Genomic DNA, 19,519 nt, shown 5'->3' with positions numbered 1-19,519 from the left:
TAGCAAATGCAGGAAAAAAAATTGTTAAGAAAGGAAATAAGTTGGTTTTCTAAAAAATATGATTGTTTGCTTGTGGACCACCAGGACAGATGAGTCCTCCGTCACAGATAGTATGGTCAGTGAGGATGGTCACCTGCACTTTTAAGGCCATTACATCTCTAATCCACATCCACTGCCACTGTACCTAAGGGTAGTTGGGACAATGTTAAAGACTTTCTTCTGCACTTGCATGTGGAACACCTAAATCCATGACAGTCATTCAGGCAGTAATACCAGGCCTGGAACCAAGCAATCCTTAAAATATTACAACATACCAAGCTTCTGTGTTTGAACGCAAAACAAATGTTTTGTTTGATCCAAAGACAATAAATACATTTATACTGATTATATAAGTAATGTAACTTGCAAAACAAAGTTGTGGAAAGCCTAAACTTGGATTCAGAATAACTAAATCTGAGACTTTTTTTCATTGTAATATTATTACAATGATGGCAATGTAATTGTTTGTTGTTCAGCAGAGTCCAGTATGTTTGCTGATATACTTTTTTGCATTTGAAAATAAAAGTTGGGCTGATTTTAATACCATTACAGGAAGTGTTGTTAATTATTATTTTTGAATCATACTTGCATACAGTATAACATTAGTATAAGCGTTGTACTAGACATTTCAAGGATAATAAAACTGTTTTTTAATCACATTAAGTTACCACAAATTGATTTTTAATTTAGTAGAACTTGAAATTTTAATCAGTGGGTAAACAATTAGTATGACACAGTCAGTCAAATTATTCTTGGTACTGTATACTTGCAATGAATAAGTTGTTCTAACATAGTTATCTTAAGTAAACATTACTAGTTCTGGGAACTAATTAGACTTTATAGTGTATTTGAAGTCGCGGTGTAAGATCCTTCAGAGGCTTGCAGTTGTGCATAAACCTGCCATTCAGCCATCCCTAACCAATACCCACAAGCAGAAGCAGTTGCAGTGGGCCCAGAAATGCATCAAGATTAATTTTCAAACAGTCTTGTTCACTGATGAGTAGTGGATGGCAACCATGTCCCAACTTGAGTGCAACATCAGCAAGGAGGTGGGGGAGTCATGTTCTGGGCTGGAATCACGGGGAGAGAGCTGCTAGGCCCCTTTTGGGTCCTGGAAGGTGTAAAAATGGTCAATTATATAGAGTTTCTGACTGAACACTTTATTTATGGTACAAAAGGAAGTGTGCATTCTGTAGCAAAATTATCTTCATGCATGACAATGCACCATCTCATGCTGGAAAGAATACCTCGGTGCCATTGGCTGCTATGGGAGAAAAACTAATGCTGTGGCCCCCATCTTCCCCTGACCTTACCCTTATTAAGAACCTGTGGAGCATCCTCAAGAAAAAGATCTATGAGGCAGTTCACATCCAAACAGCAGTTGTGGGAGGCTATTCGGACATCTTACAAAGAAATTCAAGCATAAACTTTTTAAATATTCACAAATTCAATGGGTGCAAGAAATGTGAAGTTTATATCAAAGAAGGGGTCCTATATTAGCATGTAATTTGACCTGTTAAGATGTTTTTGATTTAAATAGCGTTTGGTTTCAGTAAGTATGGCCACCCTAATGCAGCAAATTCAAGAAATAACAGCTTTCAATTCTTTACAACCAATAAAATGTTTTTAAACTCTGTTGTGCATAATAATTTGGAACAGTGCATTTTGAGTTTTTTTTTTCTTTTTTGCAAAAACGTAGATATCATTGGGAGGTTTTGAATAATGCAATTTGAATTGTGCTCTAATGGCTGATGACTTGAAAATTATACAGACTGCCATTTGTATCAACTATATTATTTACATAATAATTTGGAACGCAGTGTGTTTTCAGGCTAAGATTTAAGACTTTTCAGCCATTAATATCTACGCATGCTCACAGATTTGACACATTTACAAATCTGGTTACACACAAATGGATTTCAACATGTACACATTTATTTCCACGCAGACCAAAATGCGCACACACATTGCTAAAACAAAACCATGTTAAACCACCTGTGGGTGGGTGCGACTATGATTTGAAACTGCACCTCACATGACTTCCTGTGAAAGGAAGCTCTTTCACGCAGACGCTTTGACCATTTGAAGGAAAACAGAATGTAGGCTACATAGTACCTCCGTTATAATGACCGTGCACCTATATTTGTGCACACAGTAGACGCCATCATATTTCATATTCACTAAGTCGACTGCCAAAACGAAGCCTGAGGTGAGAATTTTGTTTATGAATTTTTTTCTTTTTTCTATGTTCCTGTAAATCGGCTAAATGTTTAAGTAGAGGCAAAGAGAATCATTCAAGAATGAGTTAGTAGATATGATTGTGCAAAGTTTTAATGTTTAGAAATTGTTAAAAGTATCGTTTTTAATGTGAGCGTGTGCTCTTTAACTTTAAACCGAGCTACGACTCGACGGATTGTCTTATTATTAGGGAGGGGCTGTGCAAATCTTATGCTGACAGCAGCATTCCAGCCAGATCCGACATACAGCTGAACTTCCAAAGTTTCTTATATTAGATTCCAAAGGAAAGTCTTTAAACACACTGAAACGGTAATTCAACACCGAAATATTGTTCACTTGGGGAGTTTTTCAATACCAAGTAGGCTACATTTAGTCATTTGTATATGCAAACTTGGTGCAAACAAGTTCGAACTTGCCCAGTTCACTTTCAGTTTCCGAGAACACAGCTCAGCTCCAGTTTTTTCTTTACTCACTACCCTTTTACAATGGCTGCTCGATAAATCTAATTCCCACGGGTTTTTCTTTGTTTGTTTTTTCCTTTGTTTGTTTGTTTGCTTGCTTGCTTGCTTGTTTTTATTTAAAAAAAATGTATTCTAAGGACTTTGGCAAAACAATTTGGGAAAATTTCAGTTTACTCTAGACTGACTTGTGCATTAATTTACATTGTCAACTTAGAACTGGTTAAGAACTGGAAACTACTATACTGAAATAGGTTTCTGATGTAGAAACTATATTTTAATTCTAAAGCTGCCAACTACAATTATATGAATTTCATCTGTAGATCTAAAGAACACCTCCATATCTTTAGTCTTATTCATGACCTTTATTAATTGTCTTCCAACATCCAGATATTTATTAGAGGTGGGAATCAACATACATCCCACGATACGATATTATCACAATACTTAACGCACGATACGATATTATTGCAATTTTAAAAAATATTTTGCGATATTCAGATTCTGTACATAAAGGTAAACTTTATCAATATTCATTTTATCTAATATCAAAGTCTCGCACTCAGTCTTTCTCTCATTTCAGTCAGTTTTATTGTTGACAAACTGAACGGTTTGTATTACAGTCTAGTCCAACTTAACTGAATGCAACCATCTGGTACAATTATAGCTATTCTGAACTATGCAATTTATGAAAACTATGCAGCCGATTCAGCAACTGAAGAATTTGAAAGTAAATTAAAACAAAATATAATTTTACATTAAATAAAAAAGTTTTAAACTTAATTAAATTAAATTAAATAAAACATGTCTTAAATTAAAATAAGTAAACTGTCATGTTTATTGCTGCCAAAAAACAAGTTAAACACATTTGGACAGTGAAGGAATGTCAGGATTCTTGCTCAGAAAAAAGAGCTGACCAACATGCTCTGAAGTCAGAGCATGTTCCAGTCCACAAAAACTTTTTTTGTAATAAAATATCGATTTCTGCTGTCCCTGTATCGATACATTATTAGAAAACAAAATATCACGATACTACACAGTATCGATTTTTTCCCCCACCCCTAATATTTATGTGATGTGTTTCATAGTGTCTCATAGTGTCAAGCATAATACTGTTGAGCAACAGCAGTCCCTACATGACTGAAAGACAGACTTCACCTGTTTTAATAACGACATGCATGCATGCAGCTCATTCTGCTTGTTGAACACAAACAAAGCGTTCAGATTTGAAAATGATTTTATTTTTATCTTTTACAATTCTGAAAATTACAATAGACAGTCTGTATTTATGATACGTTTTAAGAAGTATTAAAAAAATACATAATTTAATCCCTTGGTGTTCAGTGACTTTTACAGAAAGGCAAGCAGAGAGGATCCTTCAACATCCATATCTTCACCTTTCTGTATTCATTCCTGGCTGAAGAATAATTAAATAATATTACTTGTACTACTTGTATTGTTAAATAAATATACTGTATTGCAAAAAAATATTTCCTATTAGTAATGAGGAGTGGTGGAGGATTTTTTTTAGAACCATTCCTTTAGTAAAAGAAGCAATAAAACACTTTGAAAACGCCCCACTACATATAAAACTGTATAACTGGAAAATTATAAATAAATGAACAAAAAGTAAAATACTCTGCACGAAAATTTCATCTTTATTGTATAGATCGATATTACTGCTAGATGTTTACGTTTGAACCCATTTTAAATACTAAATTCTGTTTAATGTCCAGCATCATATTCTGTATAACCATGTTTGTAAAATATATTGATAACAAAAACATGACAAGTGAATTAAAAGATTTGCGCAGTTTGTGAAATGGTTAACTGCTAACAGGGAACAGGTTTATTCATAATGAGCTTGATTCATTGCTGGTCCAAAAATGATGAAAATGCTCTTGCTTTTCTCCCTGGATTAAAAAAATCTTCGAAGTTAGTTTTAATCAAATCTGAGATTTTTTTTTAAAACTAGTATAACACATTTCTACAAAATATACTAACCTGAACTAAGGTTCAAACTAAATATTCAATTAAAAATATACCGACAGCTCCAGTAAGACATTAAAGTAAACGAAAAAATCCAATTATGAAGTTTAACATTAATCTCAGCCAAGTACACTCAAGAGTGCTTGTTGAAAATACTCCCTTAGGTCGGACTTCCAATCTAAAAAGTCCAAGAAGCCCCTACAACTCCAACATTACAATCCAAGATAAAACTCACTAAATGAGCCATATGCTGAGCACTGACCAGACTATTGTTGGGTTCTTTGTATGAGAGAGAAGACGAATATGCTCAAAGTTTAAATCTTGAAAATTTATTATCACACAGTTAGAATTTCAACTCAGTTTTTAAGCTGTCTTTAAAGGGACTGGAGAGACAAGAATGCCACACCCAAGCAGTAAACACTTTTATTATGAGACACCAGGGGGGGGGATGCTTCCCTCTAACAAACACGCCATATTTATAGCTTTGTTTTCTTGCAGGTATTAGAACCCCCCCCTACAAATTCTCTCTGTCTGTTAGTGTCAGTGTGTATAATTCTACTATCAATGCATATCTTTGTAGTATAAAAGATAAAACATAAATGTGTGGTAAAAATTAAAAGAAAGATAGATAAGATAAGCCGACCCTGAACCACTGAAAAGGCACAGTATTTATACTGGTACACAACAGGACAGAAGGGTACAACACTCAGTGGAGGGTATGGTTTTCATGTGGTAGTTAAACCTTGCTTTTCCAGCTTTACTGTTGGAACATTATCAACTCGAGTGATGGCACTCCCAGCTCCAACCTTGGACTTCTGAGGCAAATAGACAGCATTACTGCAGCATCGTATTACTTCCTGTTCCTGTTTCAATGCACTGTGGTCTTCTTGTCGTTTAATTTGTGGGGCTTGATTAATTGCAAACTTTTGCACAGAGACAAATTTTATAGTGTACAACCCAAATTCCAGAAAAGTTGAGACATTCTTTAAATTTTAACAAAATGAAAACTAAGACTTTCAAATCATATGAGCCAATATTTTATTCACACTAGAACATAGATAAAATAACATGTTTAAACTGAGAAATTTCCTAATTTTATGCTTCCTACAGATGGTTGAAAAAGCAACAAAGTTAAAAAGATTCAGTTGGAAGAACATTTAGCAAGTAATTGAAATTAATTGATATCAGGTCTGTAATGTGATTAGCTATAAAAGGAATGTCTTGGAGAGGCAGAGTCTCTCAGAATTAAAGATGGGCAGAGACTCTCCCCAGAGAGTGTGTACAAAGATTGTGGAATACTTCAGAAACAATGTTCCTCAAAATCAAATGGCAAAGGCATGGCAACTTATATCATCTACACTGCACAACATCATTTGTGTTGTCAGATTTATGCGGCAGCTAGTTGGGCATCACCGCACACTTTTGTGCGGTGTTATCGGTTGGACATTACAGCCTCCCTTGGCTCAAACTGTCCTTTCTGCTGGGTCTACCACTCACTAAGGATGTGGTGGTCCAATTCTGGTTCGGTGGCTGCTCTGTTCTGCGTGTATATATGTCCCATACTTATGTGCTGAACCTCGTTCCTCTCCTTCAGGGAACAGAAGTTATAGACATAACTATTCGTTTGTTTGTACCTTCTCTCTTCAAGCCTCCGCTGTCTCACACTCTCCCTCTTTCTCCTCCTGTGTCCCTCACCTCTACATCCATCAGTCAGTCCATCAGTCTGGCTGACAAGCCAGCCAGGACCAGGCTAATCAGCTGATCTCTGGATTAAAGAACACCTGCATTGTGTAGCTGCTGCACTGAGGTCCAATTCCTCAATAAAAGTAACAGTTCCATGGCAACAAGGAGAACAAAAACTCTCTCAACCCACATGTTTAAGAGAAAGCTATTAAAACAAACTAACATTCTAAATAATATGTAAAGACAAAGTAAAAAAGAATAGCCAGTGCACACATTAATATTTGCCATTTAATTATTATTAGTTATCTGATAGCCACATCAGCCATTTTTTATTATTATTATTAACGTAGCAGCTAACAGACTGTACTTGGATAAAAGATAAATAATTGCTGCAGGCTGGAACGGGTGGAATATTGAGCCATGAAGGAGTGAAATATGGACACATAGAGATGATGTGGTTTTTTTTCTCAAATTTAGGTGATCCAAAATGAACCAGTCAACAACAAGAAAACCACCTCTGATTGAAAAGTGGACCACAGAGGATGTTCACCAGTGGCTGACGGCAGAGGTCAAAGTTCAACAGAGTTGTGCAGACAGATTTACTGAAGAGGAAGTGTCGGGGGCATGTTTAGTTTCCTTCAATAAAACAGACATTTTGGACTTGGGAATAAAACACGGTCCTGCTGTGAAAATCACAGCTTATCTGGAAAGTCTGAAAAAAGCATGTAAGCATCAATCAGAGTTCCCAGAATATGTGGAAAAATGGACCAAAGAGCAGGTGAGCCAGTGGTTAGAGCAGCATGTGAATGTATACAGAAAATATGCAGAACGACTCCAAGAGGAAGATGTGTCTGGAGATTGCCTTGTTTGCTTCAGGAAGCAAGATTTAGTGGATCTAGATGTAAAAGGTGGTCCTGCTGTAAGAATTATTTCAGCACTCAAACAACTGAACCAGAAACCGGAGCCAACTCTGCAACCTATTACAGACCAAAAAGAAGCTGCCAAACCCACTGAACCAGGAAATGCTCAGGCCAAAGAAATAAACCGTCCAGAATCATATGAAAACACTGAATCCAAAAGAGATGGGATAGTGGAAAAAGACTCCAAACAGATTCAGTTACCATTTGATAAAACTTCAGAGAAAAAAGAAATTCAACAACCAAAGCCACAGAACACAGGGGTCTGGAACAAAGGAACTGTTGTGGTAAAGTTTCTGTTATTATTTATACACCACACTACATCAAATATTATATACATATTAATATAGCTTTATACAAATGAAAATGAAAAAATAAAAATCAATAAAGCTGTTGGATTCTTAAATATTGCTTTCTTCCAGCAGACCACAGTGTCACCCGATGCATCCAGGATTACTGTGGAGATCAAGAACATCCTTGATGACCTTTTGAAAGTGGATCTTAAAACATTTATTTTTCGTTTAAGATTACACACTGAATCCAAACGTAAACCTATTTGTCAGAGTAAACTGGAGGATAAGGACAGCATGGATATTGCTAAATTAATGACTGACCACTATGGAAGCAAGGAAGCTCCACAGGTCGCAATACAAACTCTAAAAGAGATAAATCAGCTGAAACTTGCCTGTCAGCTGGAAGAAAGAATAAGTAAGTAAGAATCAACTAACTCTTCATTTCATGGTTATGTAGTGGCTGAAGCCTGTTCCTAGTAAGAATGCATTCAAATAATAAAATGTGCAACTTAGGTATAAGCTATAAATTCCTGAGAGCTTTGGGATGTGGTTTAGAGTATAACCAACTGCACTCCTGTAGAAGTACTATAACAATATATGTTGGATGACGGTATGAAAATGTCTACTGTTTCATATTACGCTATTGTTTGTTTCATGGTGTCGCAAAATAAACTAGTTATTCAGCCTGTCTGGGAAAGTAAATGGTAAATGGCCTGTATTTGTATAGCGCTTTTACTAGTCCCTAAGGACCCCAACGTGCTTTACACAACCAGTCATCCACCCATTCACACACACATTCACACACTGGTGAAGTAGTCTCATCATTCTTGACCCCCTGTCTAGGTTTGTAATTTGTCAGTGCCTTTACTCCCTGTCACATTCGCTTGGTATTTCCTGTCTCACAGAGGTGTCCCTGGATTCTCTCTGCATAAGTGCATTTTGCAGCCTTTATTCCTTTATTAGAGTGCAGACCTGGCCCAGCAAGGAGCACTCTGATCCCCTGTCCTGAAAGCCACATCTCAGGCTGTCAGCTGTGAGCGCACCTATGTGGTCATCCAGGATTTCTGGTTGTCTGTTATGTCCAGCAATGTAGCAATCAGAATTATTGTCTGAAGGCCAAAATAAATTCAGAACAGATTTATTTTCCCAAGTTGACCCTTTGGTGCTGTTATTGAGTCATCAGTGTTTTTGATTAAAAACTGATGGCTGCTTAATGTTGTCCTACTTTCTGTTCACACTTTGCTCCTAGATACGTTTCCACTGCAGGTCTATTTTAAGTTCCAAATATGGGTGAAACACTCGCATTTACATGGTGACAACTGAGCACTACAGAGCTGCGCATTAAAAGGAAACTTTAAAATCAAATAATTTGTCTTATTTTTAATAATAAAATTATTCAAATTACTCATTGAATTGTTGCAGCCCCAGTTTAAATTACCATAGAAAGTACTTGTCAGGACATACTTGTATTCTATATACTGGAAAATTCAAAGTTTTGAGTGACAGATATCGTTAATTTTTATTTCTCTTATGATTTTATGAAAATCACAATAATATATAAAATACATCAAGCTGAACTGTTAACCTTCAGAGTGATCCTGTTTATGCTTTCTTTTGGGTCTGCGCTTGCAGGTCCTGCTGGTTCAGAGACTTATCACCTATAAACAAAGCAAGATAAACAGCGATCCATTTTAACTTGCAAGGGAAGTCTGGTTAGAACCAGGCTCTTGGAGCTGAACGCTCTTCACCTGTTTCTCAGCCAACTTCAAAGAAAACGCTTTCCCTGCAGCCTTTTATTCAGTGAATACAAGCACCACCCATTGTAAAAAACCAAAAAAAACCTGTGGTGCATCATAAAATTAAGGCACTGTGTGTGTGTGTGTGTGTGTGTGTGTGTGTGTGTGTGTGTGTGTGTGTGTGTGTGTGAGAGAGAGAGAGAGAGAGAATGTGCGAGTGTGTGTGAGAGAGAATGTGCGAGTGTGTGTGTGTGACTTCCTGCTGATCACAAAGGGCCATCTCCCCTCATCCTGTATATGGATTAATTCCTTTAAAGGTTCACCATACACAAGCATAGGTGAGGCCATAAAGGGCAGGAAGAAAACATCCTTACTAAAAAAGGACACCTAGAACCTCACATGCAATGTGCCTGCAGTTAAACACTTGTAGCTATTGCATCCCCCACCTAGAGACAGTGGAGGAACAGAAAAATATCTAAACATGCCATGTAGGACAAGGTTTACAAATTTAAGTACCACAATGGCAACATTTAACATACACTCTAACACTTTCTTTTTACTTTGATTTATTTTTCTGTTCATACAGGTCAGCTGATGCAGATGACTCTATCAAAAGAATCTGTGAGGAAAGAAGCAAACCAGGGAGAAAAGCTGAAGACTTTGTTAAGTTGTGGTGGAAACTCACTTGATAACTATGACAAATTTGTTGTTGTTGTAAACAAGAGCAATCCAGAACAACTAGATTATCTTCAGTTTCTGACGAAGTTGAAACTGTTCTGCGTGTTAGACTTTGACCCCAATTCTGCTGCCTCAGGTGGATTGTGTCACTCATACAGAGAGTTAAGGTGGGCCAACCTGCATACACCACCACAATTTCAAGGACAGACTGAGTCAGTGACAAAGAACCTCAACCTCTACAAACAGACCAGCTGGGTGTTCTGTAATGGCCTGAACTTGAACAGTGACTCAAACTTGGAGCTGGATTATAAGAACTGGCTCAGGAAATCCTGTAAAGATGTAGAACAGGTAGTTTCATTCATCTGCAACCCTGAAGTTCTCCTCCATGGAAGATATCTGATCATCTTCCTCCTACTTTCACCTGTGGACACTGAGAAAGACCCAGTCTTTGATATCTACAAGGCATTCATAAAGCACATAAAGGAGGAAAACATCATCAGCGTATGTGAGTCTCAGAGCACATATCTGAAATGGAGGGAGCTGATCAAGGAGAAGTGTGACTTTGACATTGAGCATTTGTCCATAAATGAACTAACCCTGAGTGAGATCAATGGCACCATAATGAAGATGGGACCATTCAGTCAGTCACCTGTACGGCTACTTCCCTCTTCTGGTTCCAGTACTGTTGTCCTAACACAGAAGGATGAAGATTTATTGACAGCTCTAGATGTTCTGTGTACGAACCAATGTGAAAGCGTATATAATGATGAAAACAGTTCAGAGTTTCATGAATTTAGAATCAGTGTTGAAGAAGAATTCTACAGAGGTGGCAAAGTGAAATGGTGGAACTTCTACTTCTGTGACAAAGACAAAGAGAAGCCATTTATCAAGAGAGACAAGTATGAGAATGTGATGAAGCTGATCAGATCTCAGTGGAGAGATTCAAACGACATGTGTGTTCTGCTCAACCTGTTTCACCATCCTGGCTGTGGCGCCACCACCTTAGCAATGCATGTGATGTGGGACCTCCGTCATGAATTCAGATGTGCCGTGCTGAAAGACAACTCCATACCCAAAACAGAAGTTGCCATCCAAGTTATTAAACTAATGAAACTTGAAAGTGACAAACCGTCTCCAGTTCTGCTCTTAGTTGATGATTCAAAAGAGACTGAGAAACCTTATGACCTTGTAACCCGCATACGTAAAATAGCAGTAGATGAAAACTTAAATCTAAGTTTGGGTGATCCACCAAACTGCAAAGTTATCATCCTTAACTGTGTTCGTTCCCATAGTCCAAGGGAGCAATACAGACAGCACAATCAAACACAGAATCAGTTCATAACTGCTTCTTTGACCCCACAAGAGCAGAAAGATTTTGAAAAGAAACTCAAAGAGCTTGAAGAAACTCATGAAAAACCTGAAAACTTTTATAGCTTCATGATATTGAAGAGAAACTTTGATAAAACATATATTAATGGCCTTGCACATAACACAATGGAGAATTTTGATTTCAGCACAAAGGAGTCCCAGCTGTTTGCCTTTCTAGCTTTACTGAACACTTACGTGGAAGAATCAGAAATATCTCTCTCTCTCTGTGAGGATTTTTTTGGGATGAAAATGATTCGCTGGACAGAGGACAGTGTTTTGGAAAAAATGAATCGGTATTCAAACTTTCTCATCATAGACAGAGTTGAAGAATGGGGTGGATACAAAGGACTCAGAATACTTCATCATACCATAGCATCTGCCTGTCTGGCTGAGTTGGAGACAAGCTGCTACAAAAAAGTCAGTGATATCACTATGCACATGCTCCATTATGATCTGTTCTTCAGTGCTGGAGTCATTAAACACCGACTGATGCTCTCAATTAAACGAATGTTGATTGAAAGGCAACGTAAGAAAGATGGAGATGAGAGAGAACAATTTTCTCCTCTCATACACAAAATCCATAACCAGCAGGGGAAACAAACCGTCCAAGAAATCTTTGTGAAAGCCTCATCCAGATTTGTGACAAGTGCATCTATTCCTCAGGCACTGGCGAGATATTTGTACATCAATGAGCGTGACTACCCAGAGGCTCTGAAGTGGGCAGAAAAAGCCAAAGACATTAAAGAAAATCCTTACAACTTTGACACAATTGGACAAATTTACAAAAGCAATTTAAAGTATAACATGGACAAAGAAAAGCAGGAGAAATCACACAACCCAGAAGACTTGCACACAAACATTAAAATAGCCATTAATGGTATGAAAGCTTTCCAAAGAGCCCAAGAGCTGGCAGAGCTTGCAGACGAACCACAAGAAGAAACAGCTGATGATAACTCAGAGGACTACCCCAGAACGTCATATAATGTTTATGGGTATGTGAGCATGCTAGAAATGGCTTTCTTGGTCTTTGACATACTGAGCAAGTTGCCTTTCTTTTGGGAACACAACCCAATTAAGAAAAAGTACCTCCAGAGCTTTCTTAGAGGAAAAATTAGGATGACAAGTGTTCACAAAGAGGACAATGAGATCAACAACAGATGTGTTGAGATCATCAACGAGCATGAGAGGTTTCTTGTCAAACTGAAATCTGAAGTCAAAGAGATATTTGATTTTCTTGACTGTTACTTTGCCTACATAAAAGTGAACTCTGAATTTGATGCATTGAATCATAGAACAGTCTCTGAACATTTTAAGAAGTATGTGCAGCTTTTCTGTACAACACCAGAAGAAATGAAGAAAGAAAAAGAAAACAAGTCCAACCTCAATTTGAAATTGGATATCGAGGAACGCAAAGTGTTTCTTGAAAAGAACCAAGCAGACACTTTCTCAGGAATACTTCAACATTTGGACAAGTCTGCTGAAGAGATGGAGAAGATCACAGAATGCTACGCATTTCTGCACAAAGCTGTCAGCCAAAAAAACGTACAAATGAAAATTAATTACATCATATCAAACATTGTACTTTGTCATCTGAAACCAAAATCTAAACATGTCAAGAGTTACAGATTCCTTTCTGCTCTCCTTTTAGAAACTCTGCAGGATATAGGACTATATCATCATCTCCCAGATGCTTATTATCTGGCTCTGCTGTTATTCTGGCCCAGTCCTACTGAGGAAAACACAGAAATCGGGAAATATGTGACAGCTATTCGAAAGTCCTCCCACAAACACCTGTCCAAGTTATTGCACAAGAGAAGCACCATTGCTTACTTTTATTTAACAAAAGAGGAAGGACTAAAGAGGCTTGTCTCCAAACCCACACTAGATGAGAGCTTTCTGCCAAAGATTTCTCGTGACACCTTGGCACAACTTTGGAGGAACGGAGACATATTTAAGAAAAAAGCAATCATCAGCCGCCTACATAGGGTTAGTGGAACCATTGAGCAAGAAGACGTGTATGCAAACTATGGTAAACAGAAGATTCCAGTGCGTCCAGCTCGCATAAGTGGAATCAGAAGTGGCTTCAGCACAGAAAAAGTGTCTTTCTACCTTGGATTTGCAATTAACGGACCAATTGCATATGATATTAAATATGAAAACTAGGAAGGAGACATTAAAAATGCAACAAGTGAGCCAAAAAACTGAAATGAAATGTGGTTAACCGCCAATGTGTTGCTGTTAAAAATCAACTTGTAAAAGAACATGTAGGAAGAGACAGTAAGAAAAACTGTAAAGGTAAACTGGCACTGCTGCAGTACATTTATGGACTATCCATATATAATTGTATATAAATTTAGTCTGTTTATTTAATTTAATGCTTTTCAGATAGTTTTGGTTCTGGTATGAAAAGATTGAGTGGTCATTTGGAACAGCATGTTGTAATTATGTAAGGAATATAAAGTTTATTGTTACTTTTCATTTGAAAAACATTGTTCCCATCAGTCATCTTATTAGAATTACAATCAGTTCAGTTTTTTGACACAATTATTTGACTGTAGAGTCAAAGAGATTTATATTATTGATAAATGTTTTCTAAGCTCTGAATAATAAAATAGAAAAATGTGTAAATTTTGAAAATTATTTACAGGTAAACAACAAACAAGTCTTATGTATCATCATCATAATTTAGGTCTTTCTCGAAACTTGAACATCTTGCTTGATGGATATATGCACTTGATTTTGGCCATCTGTCTTTACAGTAATAAATGTCAGGATGTTCCTGAAATAAACACATGAATGTTTATTTTAAACATTTCTGTTTTTAACTTTTGCATCCAGCAGAATTCCTTGACTCATAGTGTTTGTATAATTTTGTCCTCCTAAAATGCGGAAAGTCTTTGCTTCTGACATGATCCATATTTATGTTTCTGATGTTGGTATATAAGGTTTCGCAAAACATATTCAGACTCTAGTTAAAAATTACACCCCCTTCAACCAGAACATATTGTATTTCTCATTCTGCATCCAGTCAAAACAGCATCAACAAATTAAAGTGAAAAAATGCTCAAAAGTGGACAATATATTGCATCTCAATTTGGTGTCTATAAATTTCCCACCAGCCCACTGAATAAACAATGGGCTGTGAGGTCAGTTCCTTAATCATTAATATGAAAGATGACATGATAATTGATCAACAACCACTGATCAATGGCTATGAGTACCATTCACAGAGAGTTGGGCAATGGCTGCAATCACAACACCTTGGAATTTGTTGAGAAGGTGAGAGACGTCATTATGGAGGCAAATGAAATAATGGTCTCATAAGATGTCACATCCAGTGATTGGAGTAACGGCGTTACTAAAGGCGTTACTTTTTTCAGTAACAAGTAATCTAACTAATTACTATTTCTATCGTTACAACGCAGTTACCATTACTAACAAGAAAATGCCAGGTTAAAGCTGATATAAACTATGGTTAAAGCTGATATACGTTTCAAGTCTAATGATATACTTACATTGAAAGAGAAGGTTGTTGGTTCAGTGCAGGGTGCTGCTGGGCTTCCTTGCTGAGTGGAGTCTGGACCGTTAGAAGTGGCGCTATCTTCTTCTTCATTGGTTTGGCTTGCCAGGAACTAGGGGGGCAAAACAATCATGCTGCTGATTGGCTGAGAAAGACTAAAGTAGTTGTGGTAAACCAATCACATGACTACTTCAAGATGACAGTAACAAGAAGCTATATACCAGTTTCTTAAATTGTGTTGAAAGGCCACGTAAAACCAGAGTCATGATTAAAAAACTGTTTTTTTCCTGAATACTATCATCACATTTACTGTCTAAGAACAGCAGTAGCAAGCACTCTCTGCTTACGACCAAAACAAAAACAAAACAAAAAACACCCCATTTGTATTGGTGGAAAAATGTATCATGTGGACCAACCAAAAATTATATGGCAACATGTGCGATTTGGTTGCTTAGGAAGAGGGGAACGTTTTAGGAGTGATGGCAGTGAGAAAGCGAAAGAGAGCGAGTTTTGAGATGTGAGAGATTTGTGACGTTTAGTGTGTTTGGAGTGTACAGTTAATGTGTAGTTAGTGTTTAGTGTAGTGGATAGTTTTGTTTTGTGTGTCAGAACAATGATGTGACTGCTGAATGTCACAGGTGCTGCCAAAAAGCCACCAAAGGCAGATTGCAGTGTTAATACTAAGTCCAGGTGGAAAACCGGAGGAGTGATACACCTCTTGTTGTCAGGCCTGCAGGTATCAAGCTAGTGATGTTCTCCTCAGTCTTAAAGTGGACAGAAATTAATTTTTGGAGACGCACAAATAATTAAATATATAGGGCTTGCATGATAAAGATGAGAGGGCTCTGTTTGCAGAAATGCAGCAGAAGATGAATAGTTTGAGCATGGGGGTGAAATCATGTGAAACTATGGCTCATGTGAAACTGTGGGGGTAGACAATGTATGAAGAGAGGTGCCAGAAATTGTCCATATGTATCTGCACTGTGACCACTCTCTGACCTGTCCTTAAGTAGGAAATAAGGAGGAGGAAAGAAACAGGGCAATCTGACATTTTTCATGTCTGAGAATAGCAGGAGGAATTTGGAGCCAGGATATATGTAGGTAAGAGACAAGACAGCTGCACATGTCAATGGTCATGGGATGAAGTATATGGATTCGATGATCACAGTCACATGTGGGGGGAGATCAAAGTGTTTAAATGTATTGTGTGACTTAGAGTATAAATCTAACAGGCTGAAGGAGTACCCTTCAGATTTGCAGGAGGCTTTGTGCTGTGCACATCTCCCCATGCGCATGGGTAAATAAAAAGGAACATGGGAAGTGAAGTATTCTGTCTCGAGTCGTGTGTGTCCTACCAGGTCAGAATCAAAGGATCGGGAGTGACAAAAAACAGTCACTTCAAAGGTCAAATTGCATTACATTTCTTCACGTCAATATACGGGCTGACATGTGCTGCAAGTGGCCCCCGGGTGCGAGTTTAAGACCCCTGGTCAGTGTAGAGGATGGAAATCAACCAAGATAGCTGTGAAACATCTGCTGACATCTGGTTAAATTCAGTTGTGTACATCCACAAAGAGCAGCAGGTCAGCTGATCACAGCCTGTACACTAAGAAAATTTACTGGAGCTCTCAACAGAAATGACCATGACCTGTAATTCTTTTCCCCACAATGAGCCAATACAATTGATCTTAGTTTTCCCCAAGACTGGATGAGGTTAGTGATGTAAGGTTCAAATTTCAGAAACCTTTGATTAATTCCCTTTATATAACATAAACATGAGAACATTTGTGTTTAAATTTGCTCTGTAATATATTTTTACAAAGTGTTGCGTTCTCTCGCTGTGTATGTGCTGTCCTCCGTTTCAGGCATGAATGAACACAAATATAAAGACAGCACTGCCTCCCTGTGGAGAGATTGCATCCTAGGCAAGACCATGGCTCTTTTTTTTGTTCAAGAGCTTTAAATCTAATGGAAGTGTGTGCGTTTAGAAACTAGAAAGAAACTGTTCACAGTCACAATTTCCTTTAACTTAAATATGATCACTTCACATGCTGTGAAAAATAATTAGTGTCCTACAGCCATACGACATGATGATATTGAATTACAGTATGTGTAAACACTGATCTGCTGTCCTGCTCTCTCTGATTGCAGGAAGAATTTAAAGACAGAAAGTGTGCGTGACTTGTGCCACTGCTCTTCAGCTGAACTCACCATCTATCCACTGTAACTGACCATACTCACACTAGTGCTGACTCTGGGTGATCAAGGTAAGTATAATGATGTTTTTATCACTGTAACTTTTTTTATTACATAATGTGTTTTACACTGTTGCATGTACGTGTTGCATTTTACACCATTTCACAGACGATGAATGAGGATGGATCTGTTTAACTGGCATTTTCTTTTCTTCTTGTCGTTAACTCAGGGAAAATCTTTGATGGTCATGAGGCTAAATCCCACAGCAAGCCATACACAGTGCTTCAAGAGAGAAAAATGAAAAAGAAAAATGAAGAAGATGAAAAAAGTTTTGTGGTGTTTTCCTTCTGAATGAGAATTTTGTGACGACTGCTGCCCACTCAGGCTGTGGACCAATGATGCCACAAAGTGTGATGGTCCTGACCTAATTTATCATACATAATAAAATCAACCATGACGCACTGAAATGTTCAAAATGCATGAAAAAATATGTGTCGTGTTGATGTCAACTATTATGGCTGATAGATTTGTTTTGTGGATACAACTGTGTCACAGAAACAGTAATCTGTAATCATGGGAGTTTTTCACATATATTTTTGTCATTTCAGGTCTTATTCAGTCTAAATAGGAGCTCACGGTGTACATTTGAGTGATGAAGTTCACTTATGTGGCATAAGCATTTCCACATAAACACTTCAATGCGACTTCTTTCGTGAACACAGTGAAAATCCATCACAGCTAAAATAGATGTTGATTTGCCATTAATATTTTTCTTTTATTATCATATAAAATATTTTTATTTAGCCATAATGCTAATAATAACATCCACATGTCCATCCACTTTCTAAGCCACTTATCCAGTTCAAGGCTGTGGGAGGACTGGAGCTGATCTCAGCTGACAGCTGTGTGTGTCTGGAGGAATGCAGGGAGATAAGAACTGTCTCCAGCTCTTCTTACACATGATACTGAGACAAATTTTTTTTAAAAACTGTGATTATTAGATACAGAACCATGATTAATATGTGGTTTTACTGATGGTTTACACAGTTGCACAAAACCTAAAACTGATAAAAATATAACACAACATATTGAACATAAATATTTACCAGTTACCATAACTTATATGTGGTTTCACTAAGGGTTAATTATGTTCTCTAACATATCGAGACTATCTCTCCATTCGGTTATGTCACAGCCGGGCCGACCTGGGCAAAAGTGTCGAAATGCAGACCACACACGGAGGCACAAGTGAGCATGAGAAACAGAACTCTTTTTACAAGAACAACTAATAACGATTCAGACTGTGAGTACACAAGTAACTATGAACAACACGAAACACTTGGGCAACTAGAATAATTCAGTGGCAGGGGGCAATGTTCAAGGGCCTTGGAACAGGTGATCCAGCAAGGTGTCACAGGGAACTAGAACGACAGGAGGACAGAGTTAAAAGCGGTGTCCAAGGAGCCATGACGAAAATGTATAAACGGATCTTGTCTTACTTGGCAGGTTGAGGCTTATACGCACGAGAGGGGGAAAGAGGTGAACCGGCGCTGATTCCAGGTGGTGGGCTACATGGGTGCTGTAACAGATGGGCAGCCAGGTGCGCTGAGCTGTCTTGTACCGACCAGCGTCCAGATGATGGTGAGTTTGGCCAGCAGAGGTAATGACTATGGGTTGAAAGCACAAGATTAATCTCTCTAAGAACAAAAATACTCTTTCGCAGTCAGCTCTGTGATCACCAGCACTAACTGTAGTTAAACTGAAGCTTGGCGGAGAGTAGTGGCGAGTGCTGGTCTTAAGTATGTACGGCCCAATTGCCAGCAGGTGTGGAGATGCACAGAGACTATTATAGGATGAACTTGAGGATCTTAAAGGGGCCTATAAATAAAATGTATTATTATTATAATTATTACATATGGAATATGTAACCTGTCATGGTCCGGGTGAGCGTGGCGTTTTTCCACAGAGTCTCTGTTTCCATCCCTGGTTTACTCACAACTTTCTTAAACTTAATGGCAATAAAACAGAATTTATTTTAATAGACACCAAATCAAAACTGACTAAAGCTCCAACCACAAATAGTACAAAGTGGGCCATTTATATGGATACACCGTAATAACATGGGAATGGTTGGTGATATTAAAGTCCTGTTTGTGGCACATTAGTATACGTGAGGGGGCAAACTCCTCAAGATGGGTGGTGACCATGGTGGCCATTTAGAAGTCGGCCATCTTGGATACAACTTTTGTTTTTTCAATAGGAAGAGGATCATGTGACACATCAAACTTATTGGTAATGTCACAAGAAAAACAATGGTGTGCTTGGTTTCAACGTGACTTTATTCTTTCATGAGTTATTTACAAGTTTCTCTTTGTTCACAGCCATTGACATGTCGAAGAGGTTA

The 19,519-nt window shown here is 37.8% G+C and overlaps 1 protein-coding gene across 3 annotated transcripts; it reads left to right on the top strand.

Annotated features, from left to right (window-relative positions):
• Window positions 1-2,112: 2,112 nt before the first annotated feature.
• Window positions 2,113-14,385, top strand: LOC146546740 (sterile alpha motif domain-containing protein 9). 3 transcript variants are annotated; one of them, XM_085265547.1, is made up of 5 exons: window positions 2,113-2,248; window positions 6,885-7,611; window positions 7,747-8,032; window positions 9,940-12,941; window positions 13,048-13,211. In XM_085265547.1, the coding sequence occupies exons 2-5, from the start codon at window positions 6,895-6,897 to the stop codon at window positions 13,063-13,065; spliced, it is 4,023 nt and encodes a 1,340-aa protein (XP_085121673.1). In that variant the 5' UTR covers window positions 2,113-2,248; window positions 6,885-6,894; the 3' UTR covers window positions 13,066-13,211. The 3 variants fall into 3 exon arrangements, with proteins under 3 accessions (XP_085121673.1, XP_085121672.1, XP_085121671.1); XM_085265546.1 differs by having other exon boundaries at window positions 7,750-8,032; window positions 9,940-14,385; XM_085265545.1 differs by having other exon boundaries at window positions 9,940-14,385.
• The last annotated feature ends 5,134 nt before the right edge of the window (window positions 14,386-19,519 follow it).

This window comes from Mchenga conophoros, linkage group LG23 (assembly GCF_057382185.1).
Source record: "Mchenga conophoros isolate Kocher_MC1m ecotype Shallow Benthic linkage group LG23, M_conophoros_male_GT1.1, whole genome shotgun sequence".
Lineage (NCBI taxonomy): Eukaryota > Metazoa > Chordata > Actinopteri > Cichliformes > Cichlidae > Mchenga > Mchenga conophoros.
This window is presented reverse-complemented; position numbering and strand designations above follow the sequence as displayed.